This window comes from Osmerus mordax, chromosome 17, assembly GCF_038355195.1.
Source record: "Osmerus mordax isolate fOsmMor3 chromosome 17, fOsmMor3.pri, whole genome shotgun sequence".
In the NCBI taxonomy this organism is placed as follows: domain Eukaryota; kingdom Metazoa; phylum Chordata; class Actinopteri; order Osmeriformes; family Osmeridae; genus Osmerus; species Osmerus mordax.
In genome coordinates this window covers 13916284-13940807 of record NC_090066.1, presented here as the reverse complement: position 1 = coordinate 13940807, position 24524 = coordinate 13916284, and the positions used below count along the sequence as shown (strand labels likewise).

General features: G+C 40.0%; 2 protein-coding genes across 2 annotated transcripts in view; one reads left to right on the top strand and one right to left on the bottom strand.

Moving 5' to 3' along the window:
* Positions 1 to 24524, top strand: part of LOC136959844 (putative nuclease HARBI1) — a 201725-nt gene that overhangs the window by 140740 nt on the left and 36461 nt on the right. The gene's annotated exons all lie outside the window — the stretch shown is intronic.
* On the bottom strand, positions 1689 to 23716 carry med21 (mediator complex subunit 21). Its single transcript, XM_067254842.1, has 4 exons — positions 23450 to 23716; positions 17015 to 17129; positions 5126 to 5226; positions 1689 to 2671 (listed from the first exon to the last, which is right to left on the bottom strand). The coding sequence occupies exons 1-4, from the start codon at positions 23573 to 23575 to the stop codon at positions 2492 to 2494; spliced, it is 522 nt and encodes a 173-aa protein (XP_067110943.1). The 5' UTR covers positions 23576 to 23716; the 3' UTR covers positions 1689 to 2491.

Below are 24524 nucleotides of genomic sequence, written 5' to 3'. Positions count from 1 at the left end.
GAACCCCTGGTGTGGTGCTGATACAACTGCCGGCCATAATATGTAGAGCAGAAATAGGGGGTACCTAATTTACTGGCGCTTGGATACCCAGATGTTGCATCTTTGTCCATATGCTGACGTGGGGGAGAATTCCTTCTCCCCTGTTGGAATAAATTAACTATATAGCCCTTCTCACAGATTCTGGTCCACACCTTCTGAGGGGTGGACACAACAGTTGGAGAGGGAGAGGATCTGAGGAAGAATTATTATTAAAAGCTGCGTTTCTGGAAGTCATGTTTTAAACATCTTTTAATGTCATTTGATATTGATATGCTTTAATTTCATATTTTATGGGCCACATTTTTCTAATGTTTTACTGTTGTTTAATGTGTTTAAATTGTTTTACACAGTTGTGCATGTAGCAGACCAGATTTGTTTGCATCTTTCTTTGTCTTCCAATAGTGTCACATTTGGTGTCCTGCAACCACTGTGTGAAAACTGGTTATGGTCCAAGTTGAATGCTTTAGACATCCTCTTTCTCCCATATACCCAGTCTCCCCATCTTTTTTTCAAGTTTTGGTGTTGTATTTAGGAAATATTAAACCAGTCACTTCACGGATTATGCAGTATACAAAGCTCCAGTGTGGTCCAATTTACCTAATTTAATTTAACTGCAACTGCCTGTAAAATTAATTTGTATGAAGACACTGTATGAAACTGTATTGTTTATGGATATAACTTTGCAATTAAAGTAACTGATTTTCCTCATACTTATCTTTCACACTCACAGGCGGCATGGCTAACCTAATCATCACATATGAAGCTTAATATATTTAGAACAAATTGAAATATTGGGCCATTGCAGATTGGCCATCTGATGAACATGGCAGCCATTATTTGATTTATAAAACCAAAACATGAGCAAAATAGCTTGAAATTAGTTTTCCCAGTGTGATTTTGAAAATGTCTGAATATTGGGTGGTAAAACACATATCTAGGAAAAGTCAAGAAAGCAGGGTCCTGGAATTTGATTGAGTGCGAAGACACAATTTATTTTCTCTAGTTTCCATTGACCGTTAAGTAATGTTTTTCAAATTACACATGTACAGAAAAGATGTCATCTTTTTTTTTTGTCATCCAATATGTGATTTAGGTGTTCCCTTAATTTTTTAATCACCTGTTTGTGAACTCTAACCATTTTATTGGTTTGTATGTATTGTTGACATTTCTTGTGCCCAGAGTTCCTTTACGTAATAGTATCTCTATTAGGGATGCACCAATATGAAATTTCTTGGCCAGAATTGAACATAATGCAACACTTGGGCAAAGGCCAACTACGTTTGTTCATGGTTACATTTTTTTTTTTGCATTTTTTTTTTCCACAGCATGAATTAAATAGCGGAAAGGTGCCTTTTACTTTTTGTCTTGCTTGAAAATAAAAATATATTTTTTTAAATTTATTTTACATAAATGTCTACATTTTACATACATAGAAATATATTTTCTCTCATATATATAGAAAATGCAAAAAGTGGATAAACCCACAACAAAAGAATAATAATCGTAGACATAAGCCTACTTCTTCAGTAGTTTGTTGACGGTCCCTAAACATTTTCATTGGCTAGGTGGCTTGTTGTAAAGACAATGTGTGCGGTGCTAAACCCTGGGTGAACGTGTAGTAAAGTTGGCAAGATAAGACGAGACAACACTGACTGTCCAAATATCTGTTGAATATTTAATTTCAAACTAACTTTACAATGGTAATTTTTGCATCTTTGTCGAACACTTTGAAATGCTTCCTCACTGTTGACATGTTTACTGCATTTATAAAGCGTGCACGTCTCACTCCACACTGGTTGCTATTTGATCGTTTCATTACAAATGTAATTGTTAGGTAACATTTTCAGTCTTTTCACATGTTCGGCCGAACATCGCAAGTGCTGTTTTGGGCTATTTTCGGTTGTTAAACATTCGGTGCATACCTAATCTCTATACAATCTCCAGTTAATTATGGGGTTAGGATTCAAATGGTAGTGTATGACCCCACTTTAAGTGCAGAGCTGTGAGCTTAATGTTGACCGTTTAAAATGGTGAGCATTAATTGATTTATCAAATACTTAATTAACGTAATGAGCCATTTAATTTAAGCATGGTGTTGCAGTTTATAAAAATGGTTATCAAACATTTGGTAATATTGCTTTACATCATTTTGTAGTAGGCACACAATCTGATAATGAACAAGCAACTCCAAAAACAACAGTTCAGACAAGGACACTGATCTATCATTCGTTCAATAAAACAACAAACTAGTATTCACTGAATTTGTAATATTCCAAACACACAAAGGAAAGAAGGGCAATCCATAGAATCACAAACTTGCAAAACCAATCAAAGAAATCAGTGCCATCCCACCAGAAGACACTTCCAACAAATTTCATGTTGTAAAGATCTATGTCTTTTGAAGCTGAAACCTGGCCCAAGAAAAGTTAATGTCCAATATGCAGTGTCAGATTCAGAATTCAGGTGGTGAGGGCTGGCTTAGCCCTCCACTTCGAGTGCACAGCTGTGACTGAGCTATATCAGCCAGAGCGCTTTGAATTTTCTCTAATAACAAGTCCCCACGGTATACAACCTCCTCTAAACGGGTGGCTGCCTCATGGTTCTCTTCCTCCAATTGTCGCAGACTGGCCGCCTGAAATAAAAAATTCAAGGTGAGGATGAATAACTGAGGAAAGTTTAGGACCGGGGATATAGACAAAGACATGAGGGGTTAATAGAAGGATTGAGGATTTTAAGGCTCAATTTTGAGCCTTAAAATCAATGAAACAATGAAAATCTAAAAGATTTGTTTATCTACAAGTACTTCATGAGGGAAATAAACAAAGTAGCCTCATTATTAACAGTGTTGACTACAATCAATTGTAGTTAAGACCACCTAAACCGAGACCAAGTCATGACCAAGACCAGTGTATCGAGACTGAGACAAGACTTTGAGGGGTCGAGACCAAGTGAAGACCAGACCACTCAAAATACACAAGTACAAAATACAATAAAATCTCCACTGGTAGGAGGACTGATTGATAAGTGCATCATACATTTAAGGCATTTAGCTAAGACTTGCATGTACAGTACGTAATGTCACATTAGATAATGTATTTTAACTCAAGCTTGTGTGGTGCGTCGCTGTACATCAGTTGTAAAAATGTCAGTAAAAAAACGGACCCATCTGCAAACGATGCAAGCACACCCCACAATTTTCCCAGAAATTTTACCCTCTCGTTACATTAGTAATTGCATTGCAGTTCGATTTTTAAGGTGTGCCCCTACATTTTCTGCTTGCGCTCCTAAAATTCTCAGTCAGGGTCTACGGTGCTCTTAGTAAAAAAAGTTAGTCTGGAGCCCTGTCTGTACACCTATGTAGGTTTTCCATAAAAAATCTGCTGTTTCCAGCTACAATAGTCATTTACAACCTTAGCAATGTGTACACTGTATTTCTGATCCATTGTATGTTATTTGAAAGGATAAAAAATATGCTTTTCTTTCAAAAACATTCCTAAGCCAGGTTAAGATGGCGCCGATGAAGGCTGCCTCGGTCGTTAGGTGCGCTCTTTTTTGTCTTGTTTTGTCTGTTAATGCAGTGTTCTGCCAAGATTTCCGAGGTTCTCTAACAAGAGAAGTACTTCTAAACATCAGGACTACAACTCCTGTGGATTGTTTCAGTCACTCCCCTCCGGCAGAAGGCTGCGGTCCATCAGGACCAATACCTCACGCCACAAAACGTTTCTTCCCTTCCGCTGTTGGCCTCTTCAACAAGGCCAAGGGACCACACTGACTCTAATGACTTCCTGCTTAAAACACACTGCTTTTTGCATTGCATTACAACATTGTATCTTGTACATTTGTATTTTTTGGAATATTTGTATTTTTGTATTTTTATATTGTAAATTACGGCAACTTATATTTTATTTCCACTTAGTACTGCTAGTTTATGTACCCTTAGTATAGATAGTCCACATATTTAAATTGTAGGTCCCTATATGTTAATTGTATGCACCTTCCTGCCAAAGCAAATTCCTTGTCTGTGCAAACTTTCATGGCGAATAAATCCCATTCTGATTCTGAAGTGACCCCAAACTTTTGAACGATACATTTACATTTAGTCATTTAGCAGACGCTCTTATCCAGAGCGACTTACAGTAAGTACAGGGACATTTCCCCCCGAGGCAAGTAGGGTGAAGTGCCTTGCCCAAGGACACAACGTCAATTGACACGGCCGGGAATCGAACTGGCAACCTTCAGATTACTAGCCCGACTCCCTAACCGCTCAGCCATCTGACTCCCCAACGATAGTGTATATTCAACCACTAAACCCAGCTCTTGCACAAATACAGACAAGTTTGTATGTAGCTAGCAAATTATCCCCATGTGGCAGACATATGAACTGGTAAACGTCGAGTATCAATTTTGAAAACATTTTCAGAACTTCATAAAATCTTCCTCCATGTATTATTTTTTTGCATTAAAGTCTTTATAAATATCACTTGGTAAATCAAAAATGGCAGGATACCCGTAGAATGCACATAGGATTTTCTCAATTTTCAGATGCGTTGTGTATCAAAAAACAATGCATAGAAATATGCAAGGGCTTGCAACAAAACGATGCATTCCCAAAGCAACTGGTGCATTTGATGTGGAAAAGGCGTTATCCGAACAGTTATTAGCTATGTTTGCTAACTACTGCCGTTGCAACACTGATGTCTATATGGTTGGGGATGGAGTCAACCAGCTATTATTCCTACCCATTTCCCATCCGGTAAAAAACGTGGAAACTTTCAAGAGGATTTTCTAGTTGATTGAAGAGGTACCAACATTCAAATAAGCACATCTCCTTCAAATATTATTGAAGTATTTAATATCCGATTCCAATGTATGATGCATAATTTGAAAGCTTAAACTTTCATGATCTGTAAAATGACCATGACCTAAATACCCATATGTAACCCATGTATCTTACTGGGATGTCCATGCATATACCAAGCTGTAGTCCTTTGGACAATGTACTGTGTTAATATTTGTATCAAATTTTATGTTTTGCTGGAGAAGTCATTACTTTCTTCAAGAACCATGTTAAACTGAACCTACATACCTGAAGAGCTGCCGTGGACTCTTCACTGGGCAGTGAGTCAATGAGTACATCCACATCTTTGGCGGTCCGAGCAATGAGTGCTGCGAAAAGCTGAGCATACTCTAGAAAGAGTAAAAACAGAAAAATAATGTACCTGTTAAAGTGTTTGATATTTAGACATGATTATTAACATCTATTAATCTACAAGATTTTTTTTTTTTTTTAAATGAGGCATTGCACGTCCTCAAACATTTCATAAAAAAAAAAAAAAAAAGTTTCATCCAACAGCTTAACCCTTGTGCTGCCTTCGGGTCACATGACCCAAAGGTTCACAACGAACCATCGTTGTGTTGCGATAATTTTACTCAATACAAAAACAAATAAAAATACTTTTCTTTTAACCTTCGCGATGTAGGGGGTCTGAGACAGCCCGGCCGTTAAAAGAAAATGCTTCACTTTGTTTTTGTATGCGGTAAAGTTGTCACAATACAACGGTGGGTCACAATGACTGATGGGTCAGAATGACCCGAAGATAACACAAGGGTTAAAATAAATAAATACAAATAAATTAAATACAAATGGATAATTAAGTGTTAATCCTACTAGTGCACAGTGCCCGTGATGCAGTTGGCAAGGGCGTGTTCAGGGAGTGGCCTGCACATGCCACCCCTGGAATCTGCACACACAGACCCCTTTTGCTGGACTACCCCTATCTAGCTGGACAGCTTCTCTTTCAGCCCTGACCCCAGGACAGCTTCATCCAGCTGGCCTGCCCTGCCTGCAGGCCCTGCTTGCCCCTGCCTGCCAGCCCTCCAGAGACAGACAGACCCCACAGACACAGTAGCTCTGCAGACTGCTTTTTTGAGGACTGATGAGAAAGGACAAAACAGCATTTTTTACTTTGATGAAAGTCTAAATGTTTAATCCTTTCCATGTCCCAGTATGCCAAGCTGCTGACTTTTATTGTCTTTAGTGATGAAACCAGTTCAAGTGATAGACTTTTGACCTGAATCCAATGATTATTCATCCGAATAAAAACCATTCAAGAGAAGTACTGCTTCTTTATTAATAGTATTTATGTATAATATATATATATATATATATATATAATTGCGCAGCTCCCCCTGTCAATGATCTAGCACCTCCTCAGCACCTGCATAAAAAACTCTGGCGCCGTCCCTGCCCAGGGTTGATTGTAACTGGTGTTGGAAAACACATGTAGTAGGGCAGAATAGAGGAACTGGGAAAAGGGTGCTGGTGTCCCCAAAAACTGTTCAGAATGGGCAGAATATATTAGATGGCATTGTATCGAGGCCCAATTGGAGAAGAAGGCATAGGATATTTACAATTGTAGCAGGCCATTAGATCTGTTTTAAAAGTTCAGGGGTGTAATTTGTTGGATATGAAGCCCCCACCCTCCACTCCAGAGACAGTTGGTGACAGAGAGGTGCAGACAAAGTTAAACATAGTCATGCGTTAAGAGTAGAGTAAAAAATAGAGACTAAATGTATAAATGGATGTTAAAACTGTCAGTTTAGACAAAGGTAGCTTTTTAAACCTCTAGGTTTAAAAGAAATTCTGATTTGATTGGAAATCTGTTGTATACATTTATAGTTGGATTTGACATTTAATTCATTTGGCAAGTTGTTTAACTCAAACAACCATAACACAGTACATACGGTATTGAAAGCTGCTGTCAGATTTGGCGAAATTGTTAGCTTGGATGTTATCTTTACATATAGATGGGGTCTTGTGTTTACAAACAATGAGGATGTGCACGCAGCTTCAAGGCAGAAAGACGCGTTCCATTGAACTTTTACTGTACCCTACACTTTTAATGTTCCCGCCACCCCCCCCTTTCTGAATAAAGTTTGATTGATCTGATTTGTTGATTTCTGTTGCTACGAAAACCAGTTTAGCCAAGCTAACTAACATTGTTTTAGCTAGCTTGCATTACCATTCAATCGCTAACAAAACATTAGTAAAAATAGCTTGCTAATCCGGCAGAACTGGTTCATGCTTGGAGACCTCAGCACATCACTAGCTTCTCGTCATATCACACAGTCGGGGCACAGCTATATAATCAGCGTCAGCACCCTTGGGTACCCAGCATGCAGTGCGGCATGTCAAAAAACATAGTTTGGTTACAACAGCCGTGCGAGGGATTTCAGTTTTTGTGTTCGTTCAGTTGGATGTTTGTAATGTTATTGTTTGTTAGTTAATATAATCTTGTTGGTAACCCTGATTGTGCATGTTGTGTAGTTTAATGGGACCAGAGAGTTGGATGCTATACTTGCACAGGCTATTCTCATAGGCAGCTGAACATGAGCTCTGCCCTAGCCCAGTTGCCCACATGACTATTGTTAATTGTGTATTGACTGAGGTTCTGGAAAGAGATCAACTCAAAAAGAGTTTCAATATCCACGGTTTTCAAGCCATCTTCGGGAAAGTTTGAAAAGAGTGTTGTGGTTAAAATGTGTCAATTGTGGGAGGCATGTTTTTGGAGTACTTCTAAACCTCATGCGGCCGCTGCAACATTTCTGCCTTGGCGTGACCTGTGCTGGGAGAGAGGGAAACGGCATGGATGGGGATAGTGTGTGGACAGATGTCTTTATATAGGGTGAAATGGAATAAGAACTGCAATACAAATTGTCTGAAAGGGGTGTATTTATGTAAATGTCCACATTGCCTCAATATCTTTGTGTCAATAAATCAAATATAATTTTGACTGATGGTTTTTCAAACCTTATTGGCTTCAAGATGACATCATTCTGAAGTACCATGCGCAATTTCACCTTGAAATGTCAACCATTTCCATCTTAACCTTTGTCCCAAAGCTGACCAAAGCTAATGCTCTGCCCTTTCTATTCATAAAATCTCAACAGTTGGTGTGTAGCAGAGAGGATAAAAAGACTGACTTGTAACCTTATGCTCATGAGTTCAAATCACCATTCAGCATATTGTTGTTGGCCAAACAATAATAGGAGTAGTTGTTTGGTACCATGAAGTAGTTTTGCTCTCGTTGTCCAACTGTTGATCTTTTATAATGTACATTTTTATAATATTTTCCCATCTTGCGGAGAAACCCGCATCGCTGCTTGCAGCTATATTTTCAAATTGTTCACAAAACAAAAACATGAATTACACGCGCTAGCAAACTGTTCTCTCATTGGTCCGATTTTACTGCGGCTATAAATAGGCTCTGTTGCTTTTTTTTTTTTTTTTTTTTTTTTTTTTCAAGGTGTGGGGGAGTGGGGGTGCGTGAACCCGGTCGGGATGTAGAAGGGGGTACGTGGCCTAAAAGGTTTGGGAACCGCTGGTCTAACAGATTAAGACATGTTCATAGGTACCTAGCGAAAAGTAGCCTTAACTTTCCTAGACTTTTAGCTATAGTACTAATGCTGAGGGCTCGATGATATCGCTGTCTGTCTTAGTAGAACTGCGTTGTTGCCATTGTTGTTTTGGAGCATGCAAACATTGGTGGGTTCAGGTGCCTGTACTGGCTCATAAAAAAATTACTGGCCCACCATACAAGCTACCCAAAGCTCTTGAGCCTGGCTGAGCTTCTAGGGTGCGACTACTTCAGGAAGTTAAAAAGTAAAAAGGTCACCTATCCATTATTTAAGATTAGATGTAATCTTTACATTAACCTTTAGATTAGTGAGTTCCAAATATTTCCGACGGTCCCCACAGCGCAAGTAATTTTTTTCGAAATGGTAGCTAGCTAGCTTAGATAGCTGCCGGGCTAAGTTACCTAGCATTAAACTAGTAGCAATGCTACTACCATGCTAGTGTTACTTGCTAGCCTTCTAATTAGTACATTTTGAAACCATACTAAAGCGTTTGTCGCATAGTTTTTGTCTATCGGAAAATAACATTTGTGATGGACCTCCATTTGAACGATCACGTGACACTACTCATTAACGGGTTAATGAATAAACCAATAAATTAGTCATTTTTTCTGTTTCCCAATGTCAAGATTGATCATAGGAATAATTATTTGTCTCATCGTATCATTAACTAGATTAGCAGGCAATTAGCCTGGAAATTTATGAGAGCACTGATGTGTCTATTACCAGGCAACTTGAGTTGCATGTCCGGTACGGCAACATTTATTTTGTTTAATGTCACAATCCTGTAAATCCTGGGTCCTGTTAATGAACTGTGAATACTAAATACTTGCCTATGCTTTCTCTCAGATACCTGGATAAAGAGGGACATGTTCTCAATCAGTTACTGGACCAGGGGCCCCATGTATAAATGTTGCGTACGCACAAAATGCTTGCGTCCGTTGGTTTTCACGTACACGGCGTGATGTATAAAAATGTACTTGACGTGAGAATATGCGGGTTGTCACGCACATTCTCGGGGGCGGCTGTGGCTCAGGGGGTAGAGAGGGTCGTCTGTTAATCGCAAGGTTGGCGGTTCGATCCTTGATTCCTCCCAGGCCATGTGCCGAAGTATCCTTGAGCAAGACTCTGAACCTCAAGTTGCTCCCGATGGGCAGGCCGGTGCCTTGCATGGTAGCTCGCCACAGTTGGTGTGTGAGTATGAATGGGTGAATGAGAGGCAAACATTGTAAAGCGCTTTGAGTGCTGCTAAGGTAGAAAAGCGCTATATAAAAGCAGTCCATTTACCATTTACGCAAACTTTTGAGCAGACGTGAGAATGTTCGGGCCCGTCCGCAAAGTGTTGTCTGGCTCTGTAACTTGACGAATTCTAACTGAAAAGTGCCGAAACTCACCAAACATTACAAAATAAAGATTCCACTACAGTTACTGTCATAAGTCTACGAAGTTGACTATTCAAAAAACACAATTATCTCCGCTAATTAAAGTTTGATCTTTGATGTGGATGACTCACGTAAAAATGCCAAAACCCAAACGGGAATTAAAGGTGACATGACATGAAAACTTCACTTTAGGAGGTTATTTAACATTAATATGAGTTCCCCTAGCCTGCCTTTGGTCCCCCAGTGGCTAGAATTTTCGATCGGTGTAAACCAAGCCCTGGGTGTTCTTCTCCGCCTTTCAGAAAATGAAAGCTCAATTGCTCTGTTTGAAAATCTCCTCTTTGTTATGTCACAAGGAGGAAGGTTACCTCCTCTCTCTGCTTTGCCCACCCAGATAATCTGGCCCGCCCATAAGAAACTGAGCTACGACCGTGCAAGTGTTTTTATCCTCGAAAGACATCATGGCTTGCAAACGAACGAAGCATTACATTTGCTCAGTTTGGATGTACAAAGGAAAACAAATATTTTTACAGTTCCTTCATCCGAGCCTCTGAATACCCAGTGTCTTAATTTAATTTTCTCTGGAAATGCGCCAAACAATTCAGCCACGACTGTTTCCTCAACTTGAGCTAATACAAAACTGGCCTTACTGAAATTAAATTCTGGATCAGTATTAACTCTCCTTCATCCAGCTACTAACCTCGGACAAGTTAGTTAACTAACGCTATATCATGTTGTAGCTTTACTGTATATGGTTACCTAGCTTGCTACCCTTAGAATGTGGCTGTAACATTAGCTCTGCAGCTAACAGCTGAGTTACTGTCGCTAATGTAAAGGTAGATAGCATCAAGTATGTGTGTGAATACACATGCTGTAACGTGAGTGTTGTACACTTCTTTGTTATTTGGATAACCGTTCTGCTGTTGGTGTTATGGCGCGCGCGATATCCGCCTTTCCCCTCATTGAAATGACTGTGTACCTCTGCAAACCAGGGTTATCAGATGAGAATGGGCAAATTCGAGGCATCTTACAGCAACGGGGCTACAGCCATTGCGATACATTCATTGTAAACATTAGCGCATGGTGCCGCCGCTCCGCTCCTCATTAGCATTTAAAGCTACAGACACCAAAACAGCGCGTTTTGAGGAAAGCTCCTTGTGGGACTGCTAGTAGTGGATGTAATTCTGCACCAAGGCTGAATTTCGGGAAAGAGACTTCTGATACAGTATTAGGGGACCACTAAGGCCTATATAAAAGCATCCAAAAACAGCATGTCATGTCACCTTTAACTGTTTAATCCGCCACCACTTAATAACTTCTACTAACTTGAGGGTGTCAAACGAACGACAAAATCACTCAGGAAATGCATGTCACCCCTGTATATGGTTGATATTGCACGCAGCATGGATTATTTACCACAGATGAAATATATACCACGCTGTGCTGTGCAACTATACAAGATTGGCATGGGAAAATGCAATTGTCTGTGAGCCTGACTGGCTCATCCAGGATGCGTTCTTAATTTCTGCCATGGTCCAGTTCAGAACCCACAGCATTTACGGCCCGTGTGACAGTTTTCCACTCCGACGACTTTTGTTGCTAATACCTGATGACAGGCCGCTAAAAAGGAAACATTTCCTCGCCTCCACCTCTGTTGTTAGAACCTCGATCTCAGTCTGTGAAATCTTTCTTTTTTGCATGTTTAGCCATTTTAATTCAGACAAAGAAATGACCTCAGAGCCGCATTTAAAGGCCATCTGCATAGTCATTTCTGGGAGGAGGCAAGGCAGGGTCAGTGGCTCATTCTCGTGTTGTCAATCTCACATTGATTGTGATTTATAAAGGAAATGTGCGCAGGAACTGGCATACGACCGGTTTTATACATGTGAATATTTCTGTGCGTAGGTACTTTAAGTTTTGGGCTTACGCCATCTTCTGGTATGTAACCTATGCAATCTTTTATACATGAGGCCCCAGGTCTCTATTGCTGAAAGCAAAGCAGACACTGTTGTGGAAACCGTCAAGAGAATAAAGAAGGGCCTCCCATCAGAGAAACTATGGACTCGGGACTGACGTGGAAGCTGTTGTGCTAGTTTGGTCGTGTATGCTAACGAAATTGTGTAAGTCACGTGTCAGGTCCCGCAAGGCAGTGTGAGATGCCTGGCAGAGCAAACAGGTAGCATAGTAAGAGAAGCAAACCCTATTCTATGCGTTTATTAGGGCATTTATAAATCAAATCAAATGTATTTGTATAGCCCTTTTTACACGCAAGCATGTCACAGAGGGCTTCACATATGCCCATAGAACTGCCCCTCAACCAACCTAAACCCTCAAGGAAGACAAGGAAAAACTCCTAAAAAACTCTCAACAGGAGAAAAAAATTGAAGAAACCTTGGGAGGAGCAATTCAGAGAGGGATCCCCTCCTCCAGAGACGGTTGGTGAGAGAGAGGAGCAGAACACAGGCTAAACATAGTCATACAGTGTCGGTGGGTTTTTAAAACACCAAAATCCATTGTTCAACTTTATAGATGTAGGACAGGACCGGGAGACTCGCGACCAGGTCCAGCGTTGGCTGACCGACAACCAGGCAGGTGCTGACAACTCAAACCCCCCACACCACAAGGGATGTGCGTGGGGGGGACAGAGAGAGGTGAGCAGGGATTAGAGAATGCCAGGAGCAGCTAACAGTTACAGTCATAATAGAATGAGATCCCCACCGGTCAAGTGTGGACTGGTGCAGCAATTTAACAGAGCAAAAAAGGGGAATTTGATGCAACCCCACACACCAAGACAGCGACAGCCCCCCCCCATTTGGAACATGAAATCTGTTCCAGGGGAAGAGAACTCTAAAATAAGTTATACTTATAGAATAAGGATGGAAGCAACCCGTCCCCCGTTGCCTCCAACTAGTAACATACTTACCTTTAACAGTCGTAGAATTGACTAAACAATAACGTTTTTAACCTAATTTTAAATGTCGAAACAGTATCAGACTCCTTAATTGAGACGGGTAATTTGTTCCAGAGAAGAGGTGCTCTATATGAGAACGCCCTACCTCCAGCTGTTTTTTTCTTAACTTTGGGAACCACCAGATAGCCGGCATCTTGAGATCTAAGTGTCCTTGCGGGGCAATAGGGTGCAAGGAGACCGGAGAGGTACAGTGGTGCCAATCCATGCAGAGATTTGTATGTTAGTAGTAGAACTTTGAAGTCAGCTCTGGCTTGGATAGGGAGCCAGTGTAGAGAGACAAGAGTAGATGTTATGTGATCAAACTTTCTTGATCTGGTCAATAGTCTAGCAGCAGCATTTTGCACCCGCTGTAAATATAGACGAGCAACGTCAGTTTGTTGCCAGTTAAAACAAAACTAGCTAGCATAACACAGCTAGCACAGTATATGCAAGGAAAAGTAAATGCTATTCCCAGCACAACACTGAGCCGCTCACAAGGAGCGAATAGGCGAGTTGTTGCCAATTTAGTCGCTGCCAGTGGATCTAGTGTAGGCTACTCATCGACAGGCGATCAGGTGTAAAAAACAAGGGCAACGTTCCGCAAACTTTAGTATCAAATTTATGTAACTTTTGTGGAGACGATCAACAGGCGAATTGCCTGTATGTGTGAATACAGCTTTCTCGCGCGGCCGTTTTTTTCTTTTATTAATATATATAGTTATACTTTTAGGGGGACAGGAGGTCGTTTTGGAGGGATTGCCCAGTGACTCTCGTCACTGCGCTCTGTTGTCAAGGAGCTAAGTAGCGCGCAAAATAAATCTACAACATAAAAATTTTAGTTGTGGTGCTCCTTAATATTTGTTTGGTGTGCCTACATATTTGCTGGTGCTCCTAACTTTTTAAAGTTTGGAGCACCAGCGCCACCAAGAAAAATCAGTGGGCCAGATTCCAGCAAGAGGTAAATGCTTAGTGCTAAGTTTTTAAAAAGAAATCCCCTTCCTCTTTAAAGACAATGTTATTTGTATTGCTGAATAGACCATGGCCCACAATGACTGTAGTAAAAGTGGTTGTAGGCGCTTTCTAAGAAATATGTTACATTTAGTCATTTAGCAGACGCTCTTATCCAGAGCGACTTACAGTAAGTACAGGGACATTCCCCTCGAGGCAAGTAGGGTGAAGTGCCTTGCCCAAGGACACGTCATTTGGCACGGCCGGGAATCGAACCAACAACCTTCTGATTACTAGCCCGACTCCCTAACCGCTCAGCCATCTGACTCCCATGTTAATCTGTTCATTGTACGTCATCCACCCCTACAACCAACGCGCCTGGAAACACACCTGGACTGCACATCTGCAGACTCTTAGCAAGAAATTTTGCCCTAAAAGATGAGAATCAGGTTCTGCAGGATTGGTCCTTGTTCAAAAATCATGGCCTTACTGAGGCATTCAAGGTTGGTGAATTAAGCTTTGACTACAATCAACTATGGTTCACAACTATAGGAGCAAATTCCAAATGTGTCTTCTTCGGTCCTATGTATGGTGCAAGAGAATGTGATTGTACGCATGGAAAAAACATTAGGCCAAAAGAAAGAAAGAAAAGCCTTTACATCACTTAAGTGTATTTTCTGTATTTGTGTTCTGAACGGTAAAAAATAATTTATTGTCCCATGCTGCTTGCCTCAGTTAACCAAGCAGCTTTTTCGAACTTTCATGCAGCGGGCGTAGCCAGGCAGAACTGCGTAGGCGTGCCGCATAGCATATCAAACATCTAATAGGACAAAAAAATTAAATGAGTAAAAGAATATACACCTTATACATACCGAAGAAACAAATACAAATTACACTTTAAACCTGTAATTATTAAGAATACAGAAAAGAGGCAATTTATATGAATTACCATAAATGACACAAATCATTGAATTGGCTCTTACAACAACACAAACAGCGCACTAATGCCATGGTAAACCAAATGTTGTTTCAAGAACAAAAACCAGGAGGAGATCATGTCTGCTTGCACTCATGATGATGAGTGGGCGAGACTCATGCTGATGAGTGGGTGAGCCTCTACCCCTGCCTGAGCCTCTTTTCAGGCATTGCATTTGTTTTCCCTGTTTCCAAACTGTGAACAGGATTTCTCAACAAAGAACAGGGTAAGAACATCACTTTGAAAAGTAAACAAATAATTACGTGTTTTCTTTATATAAATGCAGTTTGTGGTATTTATTTTTGCTTTATCATCAGGTGAAAACAGACTTCCAGAACCAGCTTCATGGAGAACACTTGGCTGCCTGCTTAAAGATCTCCATAAATGGACCCCCTCCGGAGGCCTTCACATATTTACATTTAGTCATTTAATAGGGCTATGGAAAAAAAATAACGGAACACCACACAAAATAAAATGCTCAAACAAAAGGGTGCTAACTATGCAACAAGTAGTGTTATGGAGCAGACACTTCAAAATCTAAAATACTAAAACAGCCGCATTGACCCTGAAATCCTGTGTAGGCCTACTTTTCATTTTCGGCAAATAAAACAATGAGTCCAACCTAATGTTAATATTACATAAAGCTCAAACTATTTTGCGCTCACATTAAACCGATACTAGGACCTAGGTTTGGGGTCCGAGTACTTTGCGGCCAATGGATTTTCGTTTTTAAATTAGAAAAGCAAAATCGGGAAATTAGCTGTTTCCCGACTACCATTTAGAAATAGGAAAACAAAACGGAAAACTACCCATTTCCGTTTTTTTTTGTTTTGTTTCGATAATAGAAAACGAAAAAACGACCCGTTATCTGATTTTCTTAAATATGGAAATCGGGAAGTAAAATAGTGTGTGGACATGTTCTTTCTCAATTTTGCATAGATTTTTGTGTTGTGACCCGGAAGCTGCTCCCACGAGCTTGACAGTCACTCTGGTCCACATATTCAGGATGTCAGCAGAGGGCGCGCTGCCATTTGTATGGAAGCAAATCAATGACAATGTTTGGAATTTTAAAAAGGCATTGAATACTTTATATTGAAATTCAAACAACACCAAATTCACATATGAATATATATTTCAATTAAAAAAAAAAATCTGACCCAAAAATTCAAGACTCGGAAATTCAGGTTGCTCACATTCGAGCCCCCCAAAGAATTCGACCTTAATTTCTCAACAAAATGTATATCTTGAAAAATGTTAGCCTTATGGAACAATAGAGTCATTGTAATCAACAGGAAATCATTGTATAAATATGATTGGTATGAAAAGGGCATTGTGTTTGTGAATGATGTTATTCGACAAATATAATTTTAACTGTACTTATAAAGAATACAACAAGATCTGTAAAGCAATACCAATACCATTATTACAGTTAGTTCAAAGCACATTGTTATATGTAAGAATAAGACCCTTACCAACTTTACCAAATGTTTTTATTAATGATTGTACTTTATTTGACAGTAAATGTAATACATATTAGTGATGCTTTGAAATAGGATTGTGTGCACAGGTTCCGAATATGGTTGCATTGTCCATAAAAAAAAGTAAATAAATTAAATTCATTAAATGTTCCATTTCCCCAAAAGTCAAAGAGACTCACTTTAAAATAATTTAGAAAATATATCCGGTCGCTCGCTGACATAGAAAAATATTCAACTTTGGTGTAGAACCTTCTTTATTTTGTGAGGTGGCTGATGAGACTCTGGAACCATGCTTCAGTCCAATGTAATCCAATTTTGCATTGAGGCTCGATTACTCTGCGAGCAATTTTATCGTTCATCTGCTCTGCTATGCGCCCTCTGCTGACATCCTGAATATGTGACTGTCAAGCTCGTGGGAGCAACTTCCAGGTCACAACACAAAGATCTACGCAAAATTGAGAAAGATTTCCACACACTATTTTAATTCCCAATTTCCATGTTTAAGCACAAAGAAAATCAGATAACGGGTTGTTTTTTCGTTTTCCGTTTTCTATTATCAAAACAGAACATGGGTCGTTTTCCGTTTTCCTATTTCTAAATGGTAGTCGGGAAACAGCTTGTTTCCCGATTTTGGTTTTCTTATTTCAAAACGCAAATCCATTGGCCGCAAAGTACACGGACCATTTGGGATAACCCCTCATGTTTACAATATCTGACTTCGCCCCTGCCTACCATCACAAATATAATCAACATCTGTGGGAAACACTGGAAGGGACAAACTGCAAACAGTCCAAGGATTATTTTGAAATATTTTAGTTCATCCTACCTTCAGTGGGGTTTGAAGGCTGATCTTTGTTGAGTGCTGTCTGTATGTTGTTGAAAGATGCTGGGGGTGCACACTGTTGTAGCACCCCTATCGCGTTACAGAACTGATCAGCAAGCTAGACAATACAGAAATGGTGAGATGAGTACACAAGGTCAGGTAAAGGTTTGCAAGGTAAATTAGGAATGTCAAAATACCAGAATACTGATACCACTGAAATTACACAATTCATATAAACGGACAAATGTCAATAAAATCAATATTTTTATTGTCAAATGTTCAAAAGTTGAAAATCTACCTTAAATTGAGTTATTGAACTATAATCACATTTATACAATGCATTTGGCTAGAATCTACCGATAGACCAGGGGTGCACAATTACAATTCAAAGAGGTCCATTGACTAACATGTTCTCCCCCAAAAGAAAGCGCAGGTGGAAGTGTGTGTGCGGGGGGGCTGATGTTTCTGATTGTCTGGTAGGTGGCATTTAACTCTGTATAACTCGAGACAGCTATCAACTCGGGAAGAAAACTTCCCTACGCATGCCTGCGCGTCTTCCATTAATTTTATATAGCGGGACAAGTTATCCCTTACTTCTCGGCATGAGAAATACAAGGTGTTGCGTGAGAAATAGTTGTTTGATAGATGTGAATGCGTGAGACTTGAGAGCCCTGTGTCTAACGTGCGATCTGATTTGGGCCATCATTGTTGAATATGTAGGCCCTCTAGCTAATAAACAAAGTACTGACACTCGCTGTGGGAAGGATAAAGGCATTTATCTGTCCACTTCTCTTTAAAGCTCTATTTTCTGTATCTACTTTCCTGACTTTGGAGACGTTATTATAACTTTTCTTCAGCTTTTGCTTCTCTCGCTGTCTCTCTCCTAACATGCATTTTAACTTTCACTGAGTTTTGTAAAGTGATTTAAATAACAGCGCTCTACAGACACAATGAAGCTCGAGTCGCCATTGGCTAGTACATTTTGTATTTTACTACTCAGGAGATTTTCTTGCATGGAATGTATGAACAATGCAACTGGGGGGAGGGGCACACACACATACTATATCTGTCTGAATTATTATTTATGGTTACATATGGGTTCAATCTACCATTTCTTGGCAAATGGCTTTCTCTTGCCACCTTACACCTCTCCAGTGCTGATGGGTCATATGCCTACTGTAGAACATACTGATGTAGAACAGCAGACAGATTATAGGTCTTTTGTTTAAAAGTTATGACCATTCTAGTGATTAATGGAAAACCAGAAAAAAAAAGAATTTGCCCCCCAAAAAACTAGCTAGCACTAGCTGGCTATACACCTCCAAAATTGACTAAATTGGCCAAACAAGGTTGTTATTTAATAGGTTGTAATTATTTTCCACACTACCACATGTACTCAGTAAAAAATGAAAGTGGAAGATTGCAATGCCTACACATTAATAAACTGATTGACGTGTGGCCGTTACAGTCTTACATGAAAAATGGACACCAGATAGTACCATTAAAGCACAGTGGTTTGTTTATTTGATAGATATGGCCGTATCAAAGACACAGAAGATAAGCAGTGCCATTACATCAGTTTATCCTGATCTTCCTGCAGTAGGGCTTTGAAGTAGGGCTGGGCTAAATATCGAATATTAGTGATAATATCTCAATACATTTTGACAACGATGTACAATGTGAAAATATTGTGAATATCGAATATAAAAATAAATGAAAAATTCTTTCTTGTGTTTCAAGATCACCGTCTGGCTTCTCTGTGTTCACACAGACACCGTTTCATGTAAGACTAACGGCCACACGTCAATCAGTTTATTAATGTGTAGGCATTGCAATCTTCCACTTAAATTTTTTTTTTTGGAGTACATGTGGTAGTGTGGAAAAAAACTTTCACTAAAATGAGGATGAGTTCACCAACTCCACCAAGTCATCATTCCTACTGACAACAAATTGGGCCTTCTTGTATGTTATCCCATTATACTGCACATCTGCAGGCAGGTTTGTATTTATTTCAGTGAAGCCAAATTGTAAGACTGCCTCTACCTTTTTCACTGTAAAGCTCTGAGTAAAATGGCGATCCATCTTTAAAATGCAAGGCTGGAGGACTCACTGACCCAGTTGACTGAAAACTGAAAATTGCACAGCCAGGCACAGGCACTGTGCCTGGCTGCCTGCCTTTGTTGAATAAGCAGCACTGCATTAAGGCCCTTGTTATTAAAGTTTATTTATATGTTGGTTTTGTTTGTATTCTTAATATTTTCCGGGTCTTCCTGCTTTGCTGCTAGGATATTCATCTTGAGCATCAACCAAGAGATTGTAAACAACCACATCACTTCCTTCATGTCTGCCCTCTGCCTGTTCTTTGGAATTTTCTACTGTTTTAACATAAACTACCCAGTGGAACTACGGTTAGGCCTGTCCCGATAGTCAATATATTGACTTATCGCACGGTATATGGAAATGAGCGCAACATTTTTTGGTGCCGCGATATATTGCAACTGATCAATTTTATAATAACAAATTATTATATAGATTTTTACATAAAAACGAATGTCACCAACATTTTAGTCGATCCCGCTGCCTCAGTCATCTTGTCTGCTTTCTGTGTCGAAAGCGTAGGCGGGACTAGTGTTCACACACACACCCCCACACGAAGAGAAGGCGTGAACTCACTGTTATATAGTGTTCCGTTTCGTGACATCTACAGATAGTTAGGAAGAACAAGTAAAAATGACTTGGTTTCAAAGCCGCAATCTTCAGCTCCGGTGTGGGAACATTTTGTCTTTAAGCCAAATGAGATGAGAGCCAATTAACGTGAACGAGCCGGTATGTCGAATTTGTTTAAAAACAGTGGAAACGAAGAGGCAACTAACCTAACATCTCACCTAGCAATACATAACTATCCCAAACAGTTTTTCAACCTGTGAACAACTGCAGTTGGAGCTGGAAAGGGGTCTTCCATACAGTTCTGTTACAGATGCCTTTTCCCGACAGTGCAAATATAAACGTGACAGCGCGAAATGGCGCACACTCACAGATAGCGTAATTCGCTATATAGCCAAAGAGATGCAGCCATTAAACACGGTCGAAAAACCAGCATTTACAAATATGCTGCAAACTTCACAAACACAGGGCTGCCAACTCTCACACATTGGCCGTGAGACACACGCATTTCAAACATTTCACACGCTCTCACGCCACACCTTGTATATCTCAAGCTGAAAAGGCAACGGCAACCAAGTAGCCCTGTTAACGTTGTAAACAATAAGGGATGATGGAGTGAAGCGACAGCGAACAGCCGTGAAAACTCGCCTGGGGGGGGTCATTATGTAATCAATGGCATAAAATGGACTGAAAATTACAATTGACGTGTGTGCAATAATATAGTTTATCGCAATTAATTTTGGTGCAATATATCCCACAATAAAAGTAGTTATCGTGACAGCCCTAACTACGGTCAACTCTAGAGTTCCTCCAAATGTATAATTTATTTCTTGTTATATAATATTTCACAATACAAGTTGTTTTATTTCACCCCTCAATTGTCATGTATTTATTAAAATAGATATACTTTTTTTTCTTTCCCATAAAGGTGTTTCTTCTCAATAAATCCTGAAAGGGGTACCAAAATTGAGTGGAAGAAAAACAAGAAAGTACTCTGTCAATCCCAGAGTCCTCACTCTGATGATTGCAGACCATGAGTTGATATAAACATACTAAACCTAACACTTTAGGGATGAGTGTTTTAGAAAAATGTGTTATGGTGGTTTTTCTCAACCCTGGTCCTCAGACCCCCCCCCCCCCCCCCCCCCCCGTTCTGTATGTTCTAGATGTTTTCCTCTTCCAACACACCTGAATCATATGAATGGGCTCCTCATAAATGAACCATTCATATGATTCAGGTGTGTTGGAAGAGGAAAACATAAAACATGCAAGGCAGGGGGTCCCTGAGGACTAGGGGTCTGTACTACGAATCAAGATCAACATGCTCTGGATTACTTTGTTACCCCGCTACGCGAAGCCTAACAATCGCAATCACGATAAGCGGTATCACGATGGCGGTTATCAACTCTCTAACTCAACCCAGATCTTTCCAATCTAGAGACGTGCGCGTTCACATAAAGAGGCGATGTTTGCACCGTATGTCCAATCGCAAACATGGACAAAACAAGAGCCGCATATTTCACACAGGAGGAGCAGACAATAATCTTACAAACTTTGTCTACTCCTCCTGCGTGAAATATTGTAATACAAACATATCAGGAATACAGACATATAATACAGGCAAAAATCAACAAAGTCGCTGCTGCCAAGCTGGCAGAAAATAGCAGACGCTTTAAATGCGTAAGCTACATGACATATCACTGATATCACTGCCCCAGGCACAAGATGTGACCATAATTACACTTGTGCATTCCATAACGTTAAACTTTTGTTGCTGTATTATTTTAGTTGCGACCCTGGCAGTGGCAAACGATCGTGGGAGCAAATAGAAAAACAATTAAAAACGGTAAGTAGCAGTAGGCAATACTTGCACATATTTTAAGGCCAACAAGAACCAGGCTGAATTACCTGAGCCAGTCCCTTTTGTAGGATATTGGTATACAAAGGGCCTATAGAACAATGAAATTGCTTGCAGCCAACAGGAAGAAAAATTAGGGAAAGAAAACTGGAGGGGGCCCTCTTCCAGAGGACTTCACTCCTGCTGAGGAGCTGGCCCTCTCCAGCTATCAGGGTCGCCCCATGATGGAAGGAGTGGAAGGGGGCATATCTCCAGACCCTAGTGGCAGCAGCTTGGAAACCCAGGCATATGTATGTTTCAAGTAATCTATGTGACCATGTTCATTCAACAATTATTTATGAATATTGTAGGAGTGAAATGTATTACTGTTCTCTGCAGTGACAGGAAATAAAGTGGTGTTGCTGCCACCACCCACTGTGCCATACAGAGGTAACAGTGAAACTAATAGTCATATGCCAGTATGTATGCCATATGTGGTTGCTGAATATTGATCAAATATGCCATTTACTTTCTCAAGTGGAGGTCCTAGATGATCAGGAAACTGTGTCTGCCTGCTCAGAAAGCATTTTGGGGGTACACTTTTTTTTATTACCACTGTGTGAACGTGTGGCTGTGATTGAAGTCAAGGGTACTTGAGGACCAGGGTTGAGAACCACTGGTCTATGGAATATCCATGCCCTAATAAATCGACCAAAGAGGCTAAAGTGGTAGGAATAGTGCCCATGTCCATGACGCGCGCTAGTGATTATGTCGTAGTTGATTTGGTGTTGAGAGTTTAGTTTTGATGTCAGTCAACACATTAATTTAAGTAACAAAATTCACTGATCTATACTTAAAGTATTGTTTTTGTTAGTTCGCCAGTATTTCATCAGTAAAACTATCTTGGATTTTCTGGAACACACTGACATAAATAATTCCTGGTTCGGCTTGCTATATCCATATCATTTTGTCTCGCGACAGCTAGCTTAGTGCAGGTAAGTCAACTCAAGATGGCCAAGATTTGAGAGCAAAACTGGCAAGAAATTATTTGTTGAAAATGTCAAAATGCTTATCCAAACAACCTCAATCAAGGCACTGCACCTGCAAAATATGAACTTGAATGAGAAGTCGGACCGAATTTTTTACCACAACATTGAGAGGTGTGCTAATCTCACGCCAAAGCTTTGATAAAACTTGAGAACCATGAAACCCATTCAAACAGATACACAAATAGGCCTAAACATACACAGACAGATTCCTGGCATTAGCACAAGAAATGTTTTGGTCATGTACTACGCGCAGCGGGCAAAGCTGCGGTAAATCATAAACCTAATGATCTTCCGAACTTTGCATTACCGCTAGCTCTACAAATATTATCACTACACTTGAAAACAAAGTCGTTTAAACATTCCACATTTGTGCAACTGTGTATAGCTACATGCAAGTTTGCTTATTAGAAATTGTGAAAATGAAACACGACACTGCTTTTAAATGAGCTGCCAAAACATCATGATCCACAGTAGCAAAATGTAAAACACTATATTACAGTAGTAGTCTAATGTATTTTACGTGAAAGGTGTCTATTTGGCCGTACTTTTGACGAATTTTGTGAGGGCATGGAACATCTCAAGTGCTATGAAAAATATATGGACTGGCAAGCCTTGACCTTTCGGTAGCAGAATGGTGTAGTACTTTACTAACCTACTACCCGTCGCAAGTACTGCCCTGTGTCTGATGGTACTTGCCACAGTGTTGATGCTACTGTACTGTACTTTAGCTAATCTGCACATTAAGTTTGCTTTTACGAAGCTCTTTATCTAGCTAAAAACACAATCATTACCTACGCATTTAGCTAGCTAACTAATGCATTACATGAATACCCAACAACAATTGACTGAACACCATGAAAACACCATGTGTAAAACAAACATCTGTACCGAATTTACTGCATCTTGAAGTTGTGTTAGTCTGTCCGCCATTTTGGAGAAAATGTGAGTTTCCTTGGAAAGACGTAGCCTAATGTGGTTTGAGTCCTTTCGTCTTCTTTTTTTTGCAGCTGGCATCGACGTAGTTTCTTTCTTCTTCTTTCCGTGTTATGGCATATTGCAACTAACGTTTAAGAGGTGCATCACTGCCACCTACTTTTCGGGAGTAAGAGGCGGGCAGCTCACACTACCTCAAATAAACGTAGAAACCAGAGCCATAGAAAAAGAGAGTTGCGAAACGCTCTGATCTCGCCGACACGTGATCACGTGGTTCATGTAGCTCGCTGTAGTTCCAAAACACCTCACTGCTGTCAACCGGTTTGAATGGTTTTCAATGAAGCTGGCCAACGGAAGTCGCTTTCTCAGGCAAATGATGAATGAAACAGGCTCGGTTAAAGAAATCCGATATTCTGGCTATCTTCAGCAGACTCGTATCTACAAAAGGCAGTCCTCCCTGACGTGTTTGGTGTAGAATGGAGTGAAATACAACATTGTGAACACTCACTGCCAGTGAAACACAGGAAAAAAGCTAGAGCTTTTTTGTCACGTGGTTCCGGTAGCTCGCTGTAGTTACAGTTTTTCTCAATTGCTAAGACACATTTCTTGAATGTGTACTGTGTTTTCTCCAAACTCTAAACACACATCTTCATACTTACACTGTTTTGGCCAAACCCTTGACTTTTGACCCAAAATCAAACACTGTAGTCAAAACCATATTATCTGTCGTATAAACCTAACTTTGCATTCAAAATACACACAAACCCCTCAAATAAATTCAACCTTCTGAATACCCTTTAGACACTGCTGGGAGGAATTGAAAACACTATTATAAAAAGGTTTTCAAGAACCATTGACTATAACGTGTCACTGAATTTTAGATATGTTCCACCTCATGAGTTTGACATGATTTTAAATAATAAAACTCACAATTACTGCAATTGTCCTTCTTACAGGCTGTTTATTTTCTATTATACAGCAATTGCATTTTGAGCTCTTGTTACTGTAGTAGTCACAGTATACAAATAGT

Coding starts and splice junctions, on each gene's coding strand:
- med21 (XM_067254842.1), bottom strand. CDS start 23,575: ATGCCAGCTGCAAAAAAAAGAAGACGAAAGGACTCAAACCACATTAGG. Junction 17,130..23,449: donor TTCAAGATGCAGTAAATTCG/GTACAGATGTTT, acceptor TGTATTGTCTAG/CTTGCTGATCAGTTCTGTAA. Junction 5,227..17,014: donor GCCTTCAAACCCCACTGAAG/GTAGGATGAACT, acceptor TACTCTTTCTAG/AGTATGCTCAGCTTTTCGCA.